The following is a 16,373-nucleotide window of genomic DNA, read 5'->3' on the forward strand; positions in this document are numbered from 1 at the left end:
GGTGCCACCCCAAAGGCAAAACAATAAAATTCAATCAAATATCAAATGTCCGATTATGTTTTCACGGTGACGCTCAGATATCCGAGTGTAAGTGAATGCAGCATCGCTTCTGCGCTATGCGCATCACGTTAGCAAAGGTAGGAGAGCCAAGCGCGAAAGATGGCACTGCAGGAAACAATTTTTCGGTGAAAGAAAATGAGGACAGAATAAATGTCCCGGTAAGTAATATCAAGTTTGTTGAGTTTAGTAAACTTCGGTGAAATTAGAATACCAAGGAAAAAAATAACACTTAAAGAATTATTGCAGCTGTGGAATATTTCAGACAGTATGCTACTGAGGGCAGCTAACATAAGAGTTATGAGTTATAAGATATAATCTAAGTCGTAACATTGCTGTATGGAGCTGCAGATTTGGTTGCAGGTTAACATAGCTGGACTGGCCATCGGGCATACCGGGCATATCCCCAGTGACTTATTTTTTATTTTTTTTGTAATGGCATGAACAATGAGAGGTGGTGGATTGGCCAGATGCAGGTCGATGTGTAGAAATAACTCCGTTGTTTGGTGGTGGCTATGACGGGGCTTCCACAGAGGCAACAGGTGGACGAGGGAAGGGGAGGCAGGAGGAGAGACCCGAAGCAGCCGCCAGTCCGAGTGTCAGGTGAACTGAACTTCAGGTAAGAAGTTATGACCTGCAGTCTATCTGGGTCAGATATAAACCAAGTTTAGGTGGAGTTTATTTTCATGTTGCTGACTTTTTACTGTCAGTTGCAATAACTCATACTGCGTTCTAGCCAGTTTGACGGAGTTTTTATACAGCTGGGTGGGTGCTATGATGTTACTGATAGTGAACTTTATTTTATTCATAAGGTTAGTAGAGTTGCCAACGGCTCCTTAAAAAAATGGAATGGTCCCTCATTCAGAGAAAATATTACGAGTTTCGTATTGAGCTGAGAAGAGACGCAGTTTGTCCCGGACTTTAGCTAGAATGGAAAAAAGACACAAAGCTGGATTTATTCTGTCTTTACGTTGCACAGCTGCCTCTTCTTCTCTCATTCTCTCCCCCTCCCTCTCCTGTTGCTACTTCAATCATGAAACTGATCAATGATCAGCTGATCGGCTTTTCTCTCTTGTTTGTTTATCGCCCACTTTGCGCCAGAAAGAGGAAACCAGCGGATATTGCGCTAAACAACAGCAGCACGTTTAAGCTTGATCAGCTGTTGTTAGAATGTATTTAATATTAATTTCTAGTATCAGCTGATGTTTGCTGGAGCCACAGCTGTAAAGCTGCTGGTCATGATGTCTGTTTAGATATGTGGTGAGAGGGAAACATGAAGATGAAACCAGGAGATGTCCTTACTGGATCATCAGAGCTGAACAGGTGATGGAGAAACAGGTTGTGGTGGGGCGTGGTCTGCGGGGCCGTGCGGACGCACCTGCACGGCATCCGCAATCACGCCCGCCGTGTTAAAACACGGGGACTCAGGGGTTGGTGGTGGTGTGGTGTGACGTGAATCAAATAAAGTTGGCTCTGAACGTCGCTCCGTGGTCCCGCCGTGCCTTATTCATGCCACATTGGTGCCGAAACCCAGGAGGCGGCATGGCGGGTACCTACCAGAGCCAGGAAAGGAAAGAGCTGGCCGAGAGGGTGGCCGAAATAGCGGCCACCCAGCGGAAGCAGGCGGCGGAGGTGCGTCGCCAACAGGAAGAGCTGCGGAAGGAGAGCGAACGCCACCTGGGGAAGATGGCAGAGCTGGCAGCGCTGCTCTGGGCCTGGGCGCCACCCCCACAAGTGTGTCCCGAGGACAGTGAAGCGGTGGAGGAGCCGTGTGGGTCACCTCGGCAGCCGGAGGTGGTGGACGAGCCACGCGGGGGTCCGAGCCTGCCGGAGGAGGAGGAGCAGCCGGGTGAAGGGCTGCTCCTGCCGGGAGCGGTGGAGGAGCTGCTCCAATCGGAGGCCGAGGACGAGGCGGGCGAGGGTCTACACCTGCCGGAGGCAGAGGAGTCGCTCCACCCAGAGGTGGGCGAGGGGCCGTGCCTGCTGGGGGCGGAGGCGCAGTGCGGGGAGCCGCTCCAAACGGGAGTGGCGGAGGCGGTGGCGGAGCAGCTGTGCGGGGAGACGGAGGTCCCTGCTCCAGGGCAGCCTGTGCAGCCGGAGTTGGAGGCAGAGGAGTGGGACAGCCCCGCTAGGCCGGGGATCGGCGGGCTGGCTAGTCCAGCCTCGCTGCCACCAGTCGATTCTGCGCGCCTGACGTCTGCCCAGCCGCCTGTGTGCAGGAGCGCACGGCCATGCCTGTGGGGCCGTGTCCGCTTCCTACGCGGCCGACCTCCGGACCAGCTTCGCCGTTGCCGCTGGATGCGCGGGCGGCTACCAGAACGGACGCTTCCCCGTCGCTTGGTCAGGGGCTGGGGCGCCGATGTGTAGGGGCCGAGTCTCGCCCCAGTTCGCGGGGGGGAAGTAGGTTCGGCCAGATTGCTCCCCGGCCTCAATCGGGCGATGGGGGTATGTGGTGGGGCGTGGTCTGCGGGGCCGTGCGGACGCACCTGCACGGCATCCGCAATCACGCCCGCCGTGTTAAAACACGGGGACTCAGGGGTTGGTGGTGGTGTGGTGTGACGTGAATCAAATAAAGTTGGCTCTGAACGTCGCTCCGTGGTCCCGCCGTGCCTTATTCATGCCACACAGGTTTACCTTTTAGGTGACATGAATGAGTTGAAGGGAAGTTATGAACTGTTTCTGAGAGACAAATAACACCAGGATCCTTTTTTATGTAGCTGACAGCTGGTAACTGTGCAGGGGCGGGTCTAGCAAAGTTTTGCCAGGGGGCCAGGTAGGGCATTAACCCTCCTGCCATCCTTTAAAAAACTCACACCCATCACCCTAGGGACCATTCTCAGCCACGCCATAAAAAGACCATATATCCATATTTTATTCCACTTTAAATTAGCCAACCTTGTAAAACTACTTCTCCCTGAAATATTCATGTAAAGTTTTAATTATATTTTCGTTGTTTTAACCCTTCAAATCCCAGTGTTATTACAGGAGCGCCCTGTGTTATAAGCCCCAAAAACCAAAAAACGAAACTAAATATTTCCACAAAAAACCAGTTGAAGTAATATGTGATTGTCATTATAAGTAGGCCTTTAGATGGACCAAAGATTGGCACCAACATACATTTTGACCTGCCATTATTTTTTTGCATTTTTTTTGCAATTTAAAAATTAAAACTTCAAGGCCCTGAGTCTTCATTGACATCCAAGAAAAGAAGAAAAAATAAAATCATATGATGATAATTTGGGGTTGAAAAATAGCATTTATAATGGAAGTCAATGGGCAGAAAATGGTCCCCAGGGTGATGGGTGTGGGGATTTCTGCTGCTCAGCCATTTTAGGCTGATTTAAGGAATTCACACTGGAATATTAACATTGACAGGTAAAAACTATCCTGTGGCAAGTTTGGTTATATTCCACTGAACACAGTGGAAATGGCAGCCATTTAACACATAGCAGTGGCACAAAAAGGTCCCAAGAAGGCAGGAAGGTTAACAGGGAAAGGGGGGGCACAAAGAAATACTTTTCTTTCTTATTCTCATTTAAAATACCTAGTTTTTATTAAATAATTATCTAAATCTTACAACCAAAGTTTTTATCTGACGTAAAATGTATAGAAATCATACATATACCAACAAGACTGTACATCACTGTCACAACAGCATTTGTTTTCATTCAAAGGCTTTATGGCTTTTGTTATGGATAGGCGTAGCTTTGGGTCACGTGGTGTCTGTAATAGTGATTGTTATATCACCTGTTCACGGCCCGAGGGAAATTTTGTGAATGAGTGGGTGATGGGGGAAGTCGACTTTTGCTGACCGCTCAAGCTTGGAATGTTTTTGATCACTGTTTTTCTACGGATTTTAAGGATTTGATAACAAATAAAGGAGTTTTAACTTGGAACTTTGACTTACGTTTTAAACAGCGGGCGCGTCAACAATATTCCCCTATTCAGCTGCTCGGCGACTCAAAGGCTTGATAGTCGCCAACATTTGTCAGCAAAAAGTGCGACGGCAATGGACCGTCCCGCAATCAGCGCTGAATAAACGCCGACGCGAGCCCACACACCGCCACCACTACACCCATAAAATCGGCTAGTCTGACAGATAAGGAGAAGACGACGGTGGTATGTAAACTGTGTTTTTGTGCTGCGTATTGTTTGTTTGAACGCAGTTTGGATTCTGACCATACGAAGATGTTTTTGTGACACGCCCACCGCTACGTTTGCTATTCGGTTTGGTGTGTGTGTGTGCTGTGGCTCTGCAGGCGTTCACCTGAGTTTGAAGGAATTGCTGTTGCCTTTGTTTTGGATTTTGGCATGCTGCTTATGTTGAATGCTTAAAATGAGTGGATCACAGGCTGCATCTGTTGTTGGAAAAACTGAAAAGGATAAAAGAATAACTTCCCTCACTGAGAAAGCTCTTGCAAACAAAATTGAAACCATCCAAACAGATCGGAAAAGGCATGTAAACAAAATGAAATGTGTTATTATGTCTCTTAAAGAGCTAATGAAAGATGATAAAAATCATTCACAAGTCAAAAAACAGTTTGATGAGTTAACACACCTGTTTAAGGATGCCAGTGCATTGCATGAATCTTTACTTTCTCTAATCTCATTTGATGAGAAAGATAAACAAAATACATGGTTCTCAAGCATCTCTAAATACAATAAAGGGTTTATGGAGGATGTTAACATATGGCTTTCTGAAACTGATAAACATTCAGGGAGGCCATCATCTGACAAGGCACAGTCACAGGAAACTTCCCTGGGAGGAGAAGTGGAGGTTCGAGAGCACACTGGAAAAGAACCACAATTATCTCTTAATCCTCAGAATGATGTTAATGATGACGTGTTGCCATCCGACAGTGTGTCAAATCAAGGCAGTAGGTCAAGCTCAAGAGTATCATCTACTTCATCTGCATGTCTCAGGGCAGAAGCTGAAATGGCCGCCTTGCTCGCACGTCAACATATGCTGAAAGAAAAACACTCTCTTGAAGAACAAGAGGAACAATTGAGGAGAAAGAAAGAACAACTTCAGCTTGAAGCAGATATAGCTGCAACTGTTGCAAAGGTGAACGTGCTGAGAACTGGATCCGCTATGCGGAGCGTCGCTTCACGGAAATCTAATGGAATGGAATCATATTTTAAAACAAAGGGAAACAGCCTTGAAATTCTTAATGCGGATGCAGAGACTTTTGTTCCTCAGACGCTTACAAAAGGAAATGCAATCACTGGGAATGCAGAGCTTCAAGTAAAAACAGTGCAACAGAATATCAAAAGGGAAAGGCCTGCACCAGCTTTTATGGGGCCTTCTGATGCTTTTGGATCAATTCCACCTTTGCCTAAGCCACAAGCTGCTCTTCCAGTAGCCAATGAAAATCTGTTGTCCATTATGGAAAAACAAAATGAATTAACTTGTATGTTGGTCCATCAGCAAGGTCTTTCTTCACTGCCCAAAAGGGAGATTCAAACCTTTGATGGTGACCCTTTACATTTTCAGGCCTTTATGCGCTCGTTTGAACAGGTCATAGAAGCAAAGACTGGCGATGCTGGTGACTGCCTGCATTATCTTGCACAGTACACCAAGGGGCAGCCCAATGAACTTGTTAAAAGCTGCCAACATATGTCTGGAAGTGCTGGATATGTAAAGGCAAAGACTCTGCTGTATGAGCACTTTGGGAATGGACATGTGATTGCATCTGCCTATTTGAACAAAGTTCACTCATGGCCACTGATTAGATCGGAAGATGGAAAAGCTCTTCAGGCATATTGTTTGTTCTTACGTGGATGCTGCAATGCAATGGAAGAGATTAATGATCTCTCTGAATTAAATACACCTGCCAATATGCTTGCTGTGATTAGAAGACTGCCATATAAGTTAAAAGACAAATGGCGAACAGTAGCACTTACGTTTTAAACAGCGGGCGCGTCAACAATATTCCCCTATTCAGCTGCTCGGCGACTCAAAGGCTTGATAGTCGCCAACAGCTTTAATACCTGGTGGGCCGGTCTGTAGTCAAAATGCCCGATTTTCTGTCCCAGTCCAGCCCTGCAGGTTAATACTGGCAGTGTCACCATGCCAGCTAACTGTATTTTATCATCAGCCAGTGTTGTTCTTTATCAATATTACCAAAGTTTACCATAAGGCAGCATAGAAAGTATTTACTTGCTTTCAGGTTTTATTCAAATGTTAGTCTTTTCATTTGTTTCCCCACTTTTTTCCTGTTTCAAAATCAAACACCAGTTTGTGAGAAGATTATCTTCTTTTTTTAACAGGCAGATAAAGTTTTGCATTGGCATTGGCTAATTTGTCAATTGTTTGTTACAAATGTTCGTATTTTAATTTTCAAAAATGTTTTTGCCCAAAACATATGTGCACTATATGTCAGTAAAAATACTATGCAAATATTGATGTCCTTGAATGCTGAGTAAGCACTGACAAAGCACTGATTGTATCTCTTGTACTTTATCAACGCAGTATCTAAAAACTTTGCACCGTAGTGGTTAAAATCTCATTCTAATAAGAGTTAAAAGTGCATTTGGTTATTAGGTTTATAGGATTATTGAATTATGGTTAAGGGTTGGTAGAATTTTTTTTTTAAACATTATCTGCCAATTAAATCTGCCACCCTTCTCCAAATCTGTGCCCCTACCTGGCCCCCCCAACAAAAATTTTCTAGACACGCCACTGCACCTAGTGTAAAATGTTACACTTTGGGAGTGAGAACGGGTTGGCTCTGCCACCTGGGCTACAGCCAGGGAGCATTTTGAGTTGGTTTTTGGTCAGTTGGGTGGGTTTGCCAGCTTTCAGTTCTTGTTTGTTTTTGTTTTGTGTGTTTATTTTTTTATCTTAAAATGTGAAAAACTTAAAATGTCAGAAATCTGCTTTTCATAATATAAATATCCTTATATATCTTAAGAAACACTTCCATTTGACTTAAATTTAATATTAAAAAAATATGCATTTTTAAAATAATCTTAAAATGTTATTCTACAAAATGCGCAACAATTTAATTTTTTTTAAATCGTTTTAGCTGTCTGTGGGACCCAGGAAGACGGTATACCTGTATATCTACACTTTCTGCACTCCAGCGTCTTCTGTTCCATGTGAGAGGATTTTCTCTGAGGCAGGAGAAACTATCTCCAAGAAAAGAAACTCGGCCATCACACAGTGGAACAAATTCTCGTCTTAAATAAAAACCAAACGGGATGACCTTAAATGCATCCATCCATCCATCCATTCGCTTCCGCTTATCCTTTTCAGGGTCGCGGGGGGCGCTGGAGCCTATCCCAGCTGTCATAGGGCGAATGCATCACGTTTTTAATTTGCAAGTTCATAAGCATTTTCTCTTTCCGGTTCACAATCAATTCTACCCTCAGGTCAAAAAGTATGGATAAGAAAATTGGCCTAATTTAATATTATTTATAAACACACCTGTCCAGCTGTCCTGTGATTAATTGCATAAGTACATGGAGGCAGGACCTCAGAGCAGAAGCATAATGTGTTGAACATTATTATGTATATTATATATATTTTTTCCACTTACTGTATTTATCAACATCAAGAAGTCACAAGTAAAGAAAGACCACACCGTGGGGCATGATTAGACAAGGAAAGTTTGTTGATCAAAATTTATTAAACAAATAAACAACAATTTTTTCACTCAGTGCTGGTGAAATTTTTTAGGTCTTCCACTTGACGTTTTTGTTCCATGATCCTCAGGATCATTTAAGAAATTCCAAATGACTATCTTACTGCGCCCCATCTCAGTAGTGATGGCGTGCTGCGAGAGACCCTGTTTATGCAGTTCAACATCAGGACTGTATGTCTGACAGCCCATAAATAAAGTACCCATAAAAATCAACGTTTTATTAAAACCACATTTGTTGAAGTTCCCAAACTTGATCATATATTCAGTCATCCACATTTATTATTCTCCAAGTACACCTTGACCAAGATAAACAGGAAGAGATGACTTCTATTTTTGAGCAATGGCTAGCAGCTATTTTTGACTTTCTCAGGCTAAGTGGTCATTTTACAGCCAAAACAGACCTCGCATCTGTTGAATGTATTCTTCAGTTTTTGGTTTTTGTCCACTTAGTTCAACAGCCTGCCCACCCTTCTGCTGATGACGGCCTATAATGTCCTTGGCAATCCTCATGCTGGCAGCCTGTCCTCCAGCGAGGTTTACTGCATGAGGTCCAACCTATGTGAGAAATTGGGGGGAAAGGCACGGCCAGCCTGTAATATAACTAAAAAAAAAACATCACTACAAATACAATTTGTAAAACTTACCTGAAGAGCTGCGTACTGCCCCATCAGGTAGAGTGGGCATTCTTCTGTCCACTGTAAGCTTTCCGTTATGCACGGCCATCCGTCTATCACCTAAAGAACACAAAACACATGTCATCAATAATTTATTTTTATATCCAGAGACTGACTGCAGAAAAAAACTACATGAAAACATAAAAAAATTCCTCATCATCCAAGTAATTTCCAAAACCTTTGTGCATGTACAATACACTTCTGTGTTGTACATGCACAAACACTACACATTTCTCTACATAACACACCTGAATTGGGAATTCCTTCATCACTTCAGAAAGTAATGGGTCCTGTTTCACATCAAGTTTGCAGCCAGTGGCAATCCAAATCTTATCTCCAGTCCAGTGCTCCCCGGTGGTGAGGGAAAGGCTCCAGACCTGGTTTCTGTAGCACCAGCTGGCTTCACTCACCTAGACGGTGTGAGATTCTTTATCTCCCTGTTCATTATAGGCCTTATTGGACATACAATGCACACAATGCAGTTATCACACTGTCAAGCCAGTGAGGTAACTGCATTGTGCAACTCCAACATGGGTGACTTGTCCACATTAGGATGCTGGAAAGGTAGTAGAACTCAGAAGTTTGTCATTACTTGGTGGGTCATATCTCATTTTACTCTTGGGACCTTCTACACTGAATACAAACCTGACAGTACGTCTTCACATCCACCTGTCCGTTCACTATGAATGGCTGCAGATGGATGTAGGCCTCCGGGGTGACGGCCCCTCCCTTCCTTGCCTGATGAATCATTGCAAGGCGTTTGTGGAGACTCCTCTCATTGTAGAACTGCCGTAGGTAGGCTTGGCCATCCATCTTGATGCCGTGCTCCACATGAGAGTAACGACCCACCAAACTCTCAACGTCACCCACGTCAAACTGTTTCAGCTGTGGAAGAAAACAACACGAGCTAAAATGTGTACTCGAGTTGGACAGAATTATTATTAATTTTTGGTTCATGTGCCGTTTTACAGTCTCTAAACCTGGAGGTGTTTTCTCATAACCCATGTCACATGGCTGGCACCTTGTTGCAGTGCAACTGAGATGACGTGAGCGCTGGTCAGACCTCCACCAATGACCATTACTCTCTGGCCGGGCTCACAGACTACATACAATGACAGAAACACACAAGCACACAGTATTTGCACAGGGAGGAGCAGGTGTGAGGATAGGTGCCAAATGGCCAACGAAGTCTGCAGAAGCAAAGACATTTATCAGAAAGCAAAGGTTATAACATTCTAGGAAACGTGCAAACAACTCACAAAGCGGAGTTTTACTTTATGATACTGGGTCACTAAAGCTTTAATGTTTATGTAATCAAATTATTTCTAAAAGAAATCTCACATACCTTGAGGAGCGAAAGTATCTTTGTCTCTCACACAATTTGTTTCTCGAGGTTTTTGCTTAGAATTCGGCAGATGATGCATGAGATGAACTGTATGCAGTAAACGCTCCTCTGGGTAGCTTTCACCAATGCTTTTCACCCACGATGGGATGTTTGCCATCTGGGCACGGGTTGGACCTGTTGCCATGACGACCTGGTAGGCTCTTAGGATGGTGCCATCTTCAAGTTGGACTTGAAAATATTTAGCTGTCTTCCCCGCCCCATTTCTCTTTGCATCAGACACCTTGAAGACGTCACTCTGATTTTCCTCCTCCTGTTTCAAGTTCTCGTCTTTCATCTCTGTCTCGTCTTCCTTCACAGGGGTGATGTGCTCCACTGTTCCCTTCAGCAGCACTTTGTCCAACTTGTATCTCTCCACCTGTGTTTTAACTGAAATAGCTAAGGAAACAGCAATTCTCAAATTTTGGTGCTCATGCTGCTTAAATTTGGTAGGATAAGTGGTAGCAATTAGCAATTTATTGTTGCCGTTGGTGTTTTGGTGAGTTTCTCGAAGCAGCAGAAGATGTCATCCAACATTAGTTACATTATTGCAAATTTATTTTTTGATAGTGAACTAAACTCAAACCTAAAAGTAGGTGTGAAAAAAATATTTGAGTTGACCAAAATAAAAGATAAAAACTACAACTGTTAAAAACAAATTTAACATTGAAACTAACTAAACTAATTTTGTGAAGTTGTAAAACCAACTAAAATAAAATATGGAGGATATAAAATTAGTTGGATTATTTCTCAAATTATAAGAATAAGGTTTGATGAGTCTTTGATGGATGTCTATAAGACCACGAGTCAGTTGTTTTCAAATATTGATGTTCTTATTGTATTAGCTTCAAGTCAAGTCAAGTTGGCTTTATTGTCATTTCAACCATATACAGTTTAACAGTACACAGTGAGACGAAACAATGTTCCTCCAGGAAACAAGGTGCTACATGCAACATAAATTTACAACATAAATTAACAGAAAACACTAAACTAGCTAACTAAGAGGCCTAGTTAGCTGCCTAGCAGAGACAAGACAGACTGACCTAACATAAATTACAACATAAATTAACAAAAAAAAAAAAAAAGCTTGCTGGTTTTCTTACATTCTTAAATGTTGCCTCTGGCATATGTCCTCCATACATTAAAAATTAAAAAGACTTAACTATGAAGCTAATAAAAACTAAACTAAAACTAGACATCTTCAAAATAATAAAAGCTGACAAGAAATCCCACTGTTTGAACAAGCTGAATCTAAAAACAAAATAAAATCCTAAAGCACAGCTCTGTTCCAAACTTTGATGCTCCCCCAACAGCAACAGGTAGAGAAGAAATCACATTGTCTAAAAGAAATGTCTCATTTTAGGATTCAAAGTTTCAAAGTTTATATTCTGTTTTGCATGCAAACTTCTCTTATTCAGTAACACAAATGTGGTGTTAAAAGAGCAGCAATCAAAGCTTACAAAGTGTACCAATCAATGCAGTGTAACTTCAAACAAGACAAGCACACATGCTATTTACACGCACAGCTGCTCTCACCTGCTCCTTGAAGAAATCCACACTTAGTTTTGTTCCTGGCAGACTGAAGGACAAACTCTTCTTTAGCCCAGAGCTGATGTTTAGACGTTTCCTCTCTTTCTTGCCGAGCCTCATGTCGTTAAAGAACGCATTTTCATCCAGAATATAAACCTGCTCTGGGAGGCTATGAAGCTCTGCCGAGCGCTCGCACCTTAAAGCAAATTCCTGCAGCGCTTTCTGTCAGGACAAATATTCACACGTTAACACCGTTCTTATTCGTACCTCATTTCCACAGTAGGGGAAGTCGATTGTGCTTCTACCTTATTAAGAGGGTCTGTGTGCACCAGCGAGTGTGAGCGCAGATGAGGGATGTTCAGAGCTGTGAACTGGCTCTCCCACAGAGCAGTCCACTCTCCATAGGTGTCCACCACTCTGAGACTGAGTGGGGAACAAACTGTCCTCTCCGATGTGGTTAACTTTGCATGTTGCACCTCCATCGCCTGGCCTGCAGAATATTTAATTTGTCAACAAAGAGAACAGAGAGAACTGTTCATTCTTATTTACAGCATCAGTGGATATCAAAATAAGTGCGTCTTCAGTCTCATTATCATGTTCACATAAAACTCAGTTATGTCTGAAAAATTGGCGAATTACAAAAGCCGGCTTTTTTTTTTAAACAGTCAATTTAAAAACTATCCAGAAAAAGTCTAAATGACTAAAAAAAATCAAAATTATCTGGTTCAGTTTGTGTGGATACTTGAATTTTATTTTTTTGTAATAAGATACTTTCGATTTTTATCATTTGTAGTTTAGTTAACAAAATATTACAAAACTATGAAAAACTCCCAGTTTCTCATCACTCATGTTCTTCAATCTACTTGTTTTGTCTGACCAACAGCCCAATAATATCCTCTGCTTTTTAAAATAAAGTGCAAACCCTTTATAAACAGATCTACATTACGTCTGGTATTTCTGCTTAAAACGGTTCAAACAATCTGTCTTCAGTTCATTTTGCCTGGACGGTTTGGTTAATTGCCTGAAAATGTTTCCCTGTGAACACTCAGATTCTCAGTAACAATCCTAACATCTTCCCAGTTTTGAGAAAGTAAAGATAAGCACACCATACCATCTGTTACCCTCTTCTTCCTCTTCATCTTGCTAGTATTGGGCTTGTTGCTGGATGTTTCTGTGCTTGGCTGAGACTTGGTGGTGGAGGTGGAGAACAGCGAGTCATGTCTAACATCTGATTTTGGGTCCCAGTCATTGCTACATAGCAAGCTAGCCAGGGTTAGGGCATGAGGGCCACTTCCTATTATTAACACATCGTGTATCACCATCTGAAACACACATACAGTAATGATGTCAAACAGTACAACTCTTATATTGCTGATTTTATTAAAGACAACACCGAGAAAGTTGGTATGAGTTTCTGAAAAGCAATTTAGGAAACTTCAAACAACACAGTTTGTCAAAGTTCACTCGTACATGCAAATACAGACTTAAGCTGTCTTGTTTTCTTGCCAAGATTTAAGCAGATAAAATGCTACATACTTATCAATACTGTAAGAGTCTTTAAAACTCTCCCAGGTAGAGTTTTAAAAAACTTCTCAGGAGGCAGACACACACTTTCATGCACAATTTCTCATTGTATGTTTAGTATGTCACAGTACCTGTTTGGATTTATTCATCAGCTTATTTTGGCTTCTGAGATGGTGAAAAACTGGCCAGTACACTGGATTGAGGGTCCACCGTGTGCCGCTGTTACCAATGTTGCAACAGTGGAGTGGGCTTCTCATGTAATTCAATCCACCTGAACATCTACGGATTTAGCTGGATGTCAGTGGCTCCACAGGGCACGCTGGAAATAACTGCAGAATGTGTGGTTGCTTGTTTGTGTGTGCGCCCTTGTATAAATTTAGTAACAACTCATCATAGCAGCAAAGCATCAAAGTCCCTGCATAACAGATATGTTTGCAGTCATACAGTTATGTGAAAAAGAAAGTTTTTACAGGCTTCTAGCTGTGGACAGCGCTGATATTCTCTGGAGGCTTTAAAACAGGTGTGTCAAACATAAAGCCCAGGGGCCAGAATTGTCCCAACAAAGACTAATAATAAGTGAAGGAGGGTATACATTTTCATGAGTTTTACAGACTGTCTTATTGATGAAGACCTCCCCCAAGGCTATTTATACAGCACTAAAGTAATTAAGTAACAGATAAATAACTAAATGAGAAAAAAATTCTTTTTTCACTGCCTAAGGAAATTTGTTTGTGTGGGGGTTTTTTTTTTTTTGTTTTCTTTGGAGAAAAACAATAAATGAAGACAAAAAGAAGGACATTTTCTGTGAATTAACAAAACATTCTGTTTCATAATTACAGGACAGTCTGCACAATGAGCCGCCATGACCTTCTTGTCACAAACTGTCTCACTGACCATTATTTTTGTTGAATTACTAGGTTTGGGTCCAGGTGACCTTCATCTTTACAATAAAGCAATGTTCACACAGTCGCTTACAGACAGTAATATATATTTACTCCCATCCGCACAATGAAATCAACCAGTTAGAAAATACTAACTCACTCCTGGTGGCCGATTGGCGGGACCTGGTGCCTGTGGCCCGGCTGGGCCCCTTCCGGGGGGTGGGGTGCCCTCAAGCCTCTGGCCTCTGGGCCTGAGGCCTGGTCCTCTCTGGCACAGATGGCTGCCGGAAGAGCCCGCGGGCACGTCACAGCAACCCCCTCTGGCCTCTGCTCCGCGGCTGCTGGGTGACCTCTCGTTTGGGGCTCTCCTCAGCTCTTCCCAGGAGGGTGGCACAGTTGCCCCTGTGGTGGTCCTCCTTGGGTCCTCGTACTCTGGGGCCTCTGGATGTCTGGGGCCTGGATCTCCTCAATACCTGCTTCATGCCCTGGGGCACGGGGCTATGGCTCCCCACACTCCCTAGCAGATCGTTACATGGAGAAACCTTTTGAATAGAAGTCAAAGGAGCTTGCAAAGAAAAGCGTCTGGACTTCTTTAAGTTGTTTGAAGACGTTTCACCTCTCATCCGAGAAGCTTCTTCAGTTCTGAATAGAAGCGTGCTGATCCACACAGGTGTGCACACGGGTGTTCACAGACACAAACTACACCTTTCTTGGGTGCTACCTCAAAGCACATTGTGCGCTGTCGATCTTGTGTACTGCACAATAACATTTAGTATAATAATAATAATGGATACTTTATTGATCCCCATGGGGAAATTACTTGTTTTTCTCTGCATTTGACCCATTCACTCAGTGAAGCAGTGGGCAGCCCACTAAGCAGGCGCCCGGGGAGCAGTGTGTAGGGACGGTACCTTGCTCAGGGGTACCTCAGGGTAGCCGTTAAGTGGATTCGAACCGCCGACCTTCCGATCATGGGGAGACCACTTTACCTACTGAGCTATCCCTGCCCCAGGTATCTACTGTTATCTACTGTTAGCTAGTTTATTGTGATGGTGTTGTATTTATTATGTTACTCTTTTTGGTTTGTTTTCTCTTCTGTTTTTTCTTATACAGGTGATCCAGGTGTTGTATTTGTTTTTTCTTTTTTTTCTTCCCCCCTTTCTCACCGTCTCTTCTCCCCTCTATTTTTCTTTCTCTCCCTCCCTCCCTCTCTTTCTTTCATTCTTTCTCCCTGTCCTATCCCCTAGTCATGTCTGTCCCGTCTGTAACAACCGAAAATCAAAGCAAATAAATACATAATTATAATTAAATACATAATTAAATGGACCAATATGGCAAGGCCATGATGATCCAATTGGTAAAGTAAATTCGCTTGGCATCTTTCTTGGCCTTCAGACAACAATTCTGATGGCTAAAGATCCAAAAGGGACAGGCAAATCAAATAAATAAATAAAAATAAAAATAAAAAAATGCCCAAAAAAAAGAAAAAAAGAGAGAAAAGAAAACTAACTCTTACAGACACATCACACATGTGTGACTGGATAATTAGATTCAAAAACAACATTGGTTTTGTTATTGGGTCTATAGAAGGCAAAAGGAAAGACAAGCAAACTGCCATTTATCAATAACATCAAGATCCAAAGAGGGATAAAAAAAAATCTATTAAATATTCTAAAACCATCATTTAAAATGAGTTCATATCAATTGTTAATACTTTCTTTCATCCATTTGGTGATGATGTGCAGTGTTAAAAGAATGAAAAACAGCTTTATGATTTATTCAAATAATAAATCAAACAATGATCCACATAAACAGGCTCTTGTGGAAAATTTCAAAATTACTTTAAATAGGAGTTCAGCATTCAATGCTGTAAAGTAAATATCCAGAAACCCTCTCTTCTCTTCTCTAATAAATCATGGTGTCCTCCACTAGGTGGTGCTGAGGACAAAAATTGTGAGGACACTGAGCTTGTTCTCACTCCCGAGGCGGAACATCCCAACGTTTTTGTTGCGACACTATATCACGTTTCATGTCATTAAAGTGGGCTAAAACACTGTAATTCAACACAAATAATGATAAGCAATACACTGTGTGGAGGTCAAATTATAAATATGTATATACATTATAAGCTCAGAGATTTGTGCTGACTTCTTTTTTTTTATAATAAGATAGTAATTAAATGTGTATTAAAATGACAACCCTGCTTTAAATCCATCTCTCTCAGTTGGGTAGCCATGGCTGCTGGTAGCATGGAGGCATCACAAAAATTACCTTCTTAAAATAAACTTAAGAAAAATTGTTTTTCTGAACTCATGATAGGTTGACCTTTTTTGAGCAAGAATATGAAATATGTACTGTACAGCAAGGGGTGCATCCAGAATTTTTTCATAGGGGTGGCCTTATAGGGGCCACTAAAAATATGGGGGGGGGGCACACCAAAAACTGAATTTCCAGTTTTAATATGCTGTCATCAAATATAGGTTACTTGAAAAACATGCCCTATATGAGACTGAAGAAGTTACTTGGATGAGTGACATAATGTTTCTCCCACTGAAAAAAGTCCAGATGAACAGAATCCACTTTTTGGGAGTTGTATGCCTGGTTAATTTCCCGCTATTAAAGTTGATGTGACATAAAATAGGTACATATGAAAATCAAAAAACATTTGGAAATCCATGTT

The 16,373-nt window shown here is 42.3% G+C and overlaps 1 protein-coding gene across 1 annotated transcript; it reads right to left on the reverse strand.

Annotated features, from left to right (window-relative positions):
- Positions 1–7,675: 7,675 nt before the first annotated feature.
- zgc:113276 (uncharacterized) lies at positions 7,676–13,058 on the reverse strand. Its single transcript, XM_004543423.3, has 10 exons — positions 12,944–13,058; positions 12,400–12,610; positions 11,594–11,778; positions 11,295–11,510; positions 9,723–10,137; positions 9,358–9,479; positions 9,023–9,262; positions 8,626–8,787; positions 8,348–8,437; positions 7,676–8,258 (listed from the first exon to the last, which is right to left on the reverse strand). Exons 1-10 carry the CDS (start codon positions 12,959–12,961, stop codon positions 8,088–8,090), a joined length of 1,830 nt encoding a protein of 609 aa, XP_004543480.1. The 5' UTR covers positions 12,962–13,058; the 3' UTR covers positions 7,676–8,087.
- Between the last annotated feature and the right edge of the window lie 3,315 nt (positions 13,059–16,373).

The sequence above is a fragment of the Maylandia zebra genome, linkage group LG1, assembly GCF_041146795.1.
Source record: "Maylandia zebra isolate NMK-2024a linkage group LG1, Mzebra_GT3a, whole genome shotgun sequence".
In the NCBI taxonomy this organism is placed as follows: Eukaryota; Metazoa; Chordata; class Actinopteri; order Cichliformes; family Cichlidae; genus Maylandia; species Maylandia zebra.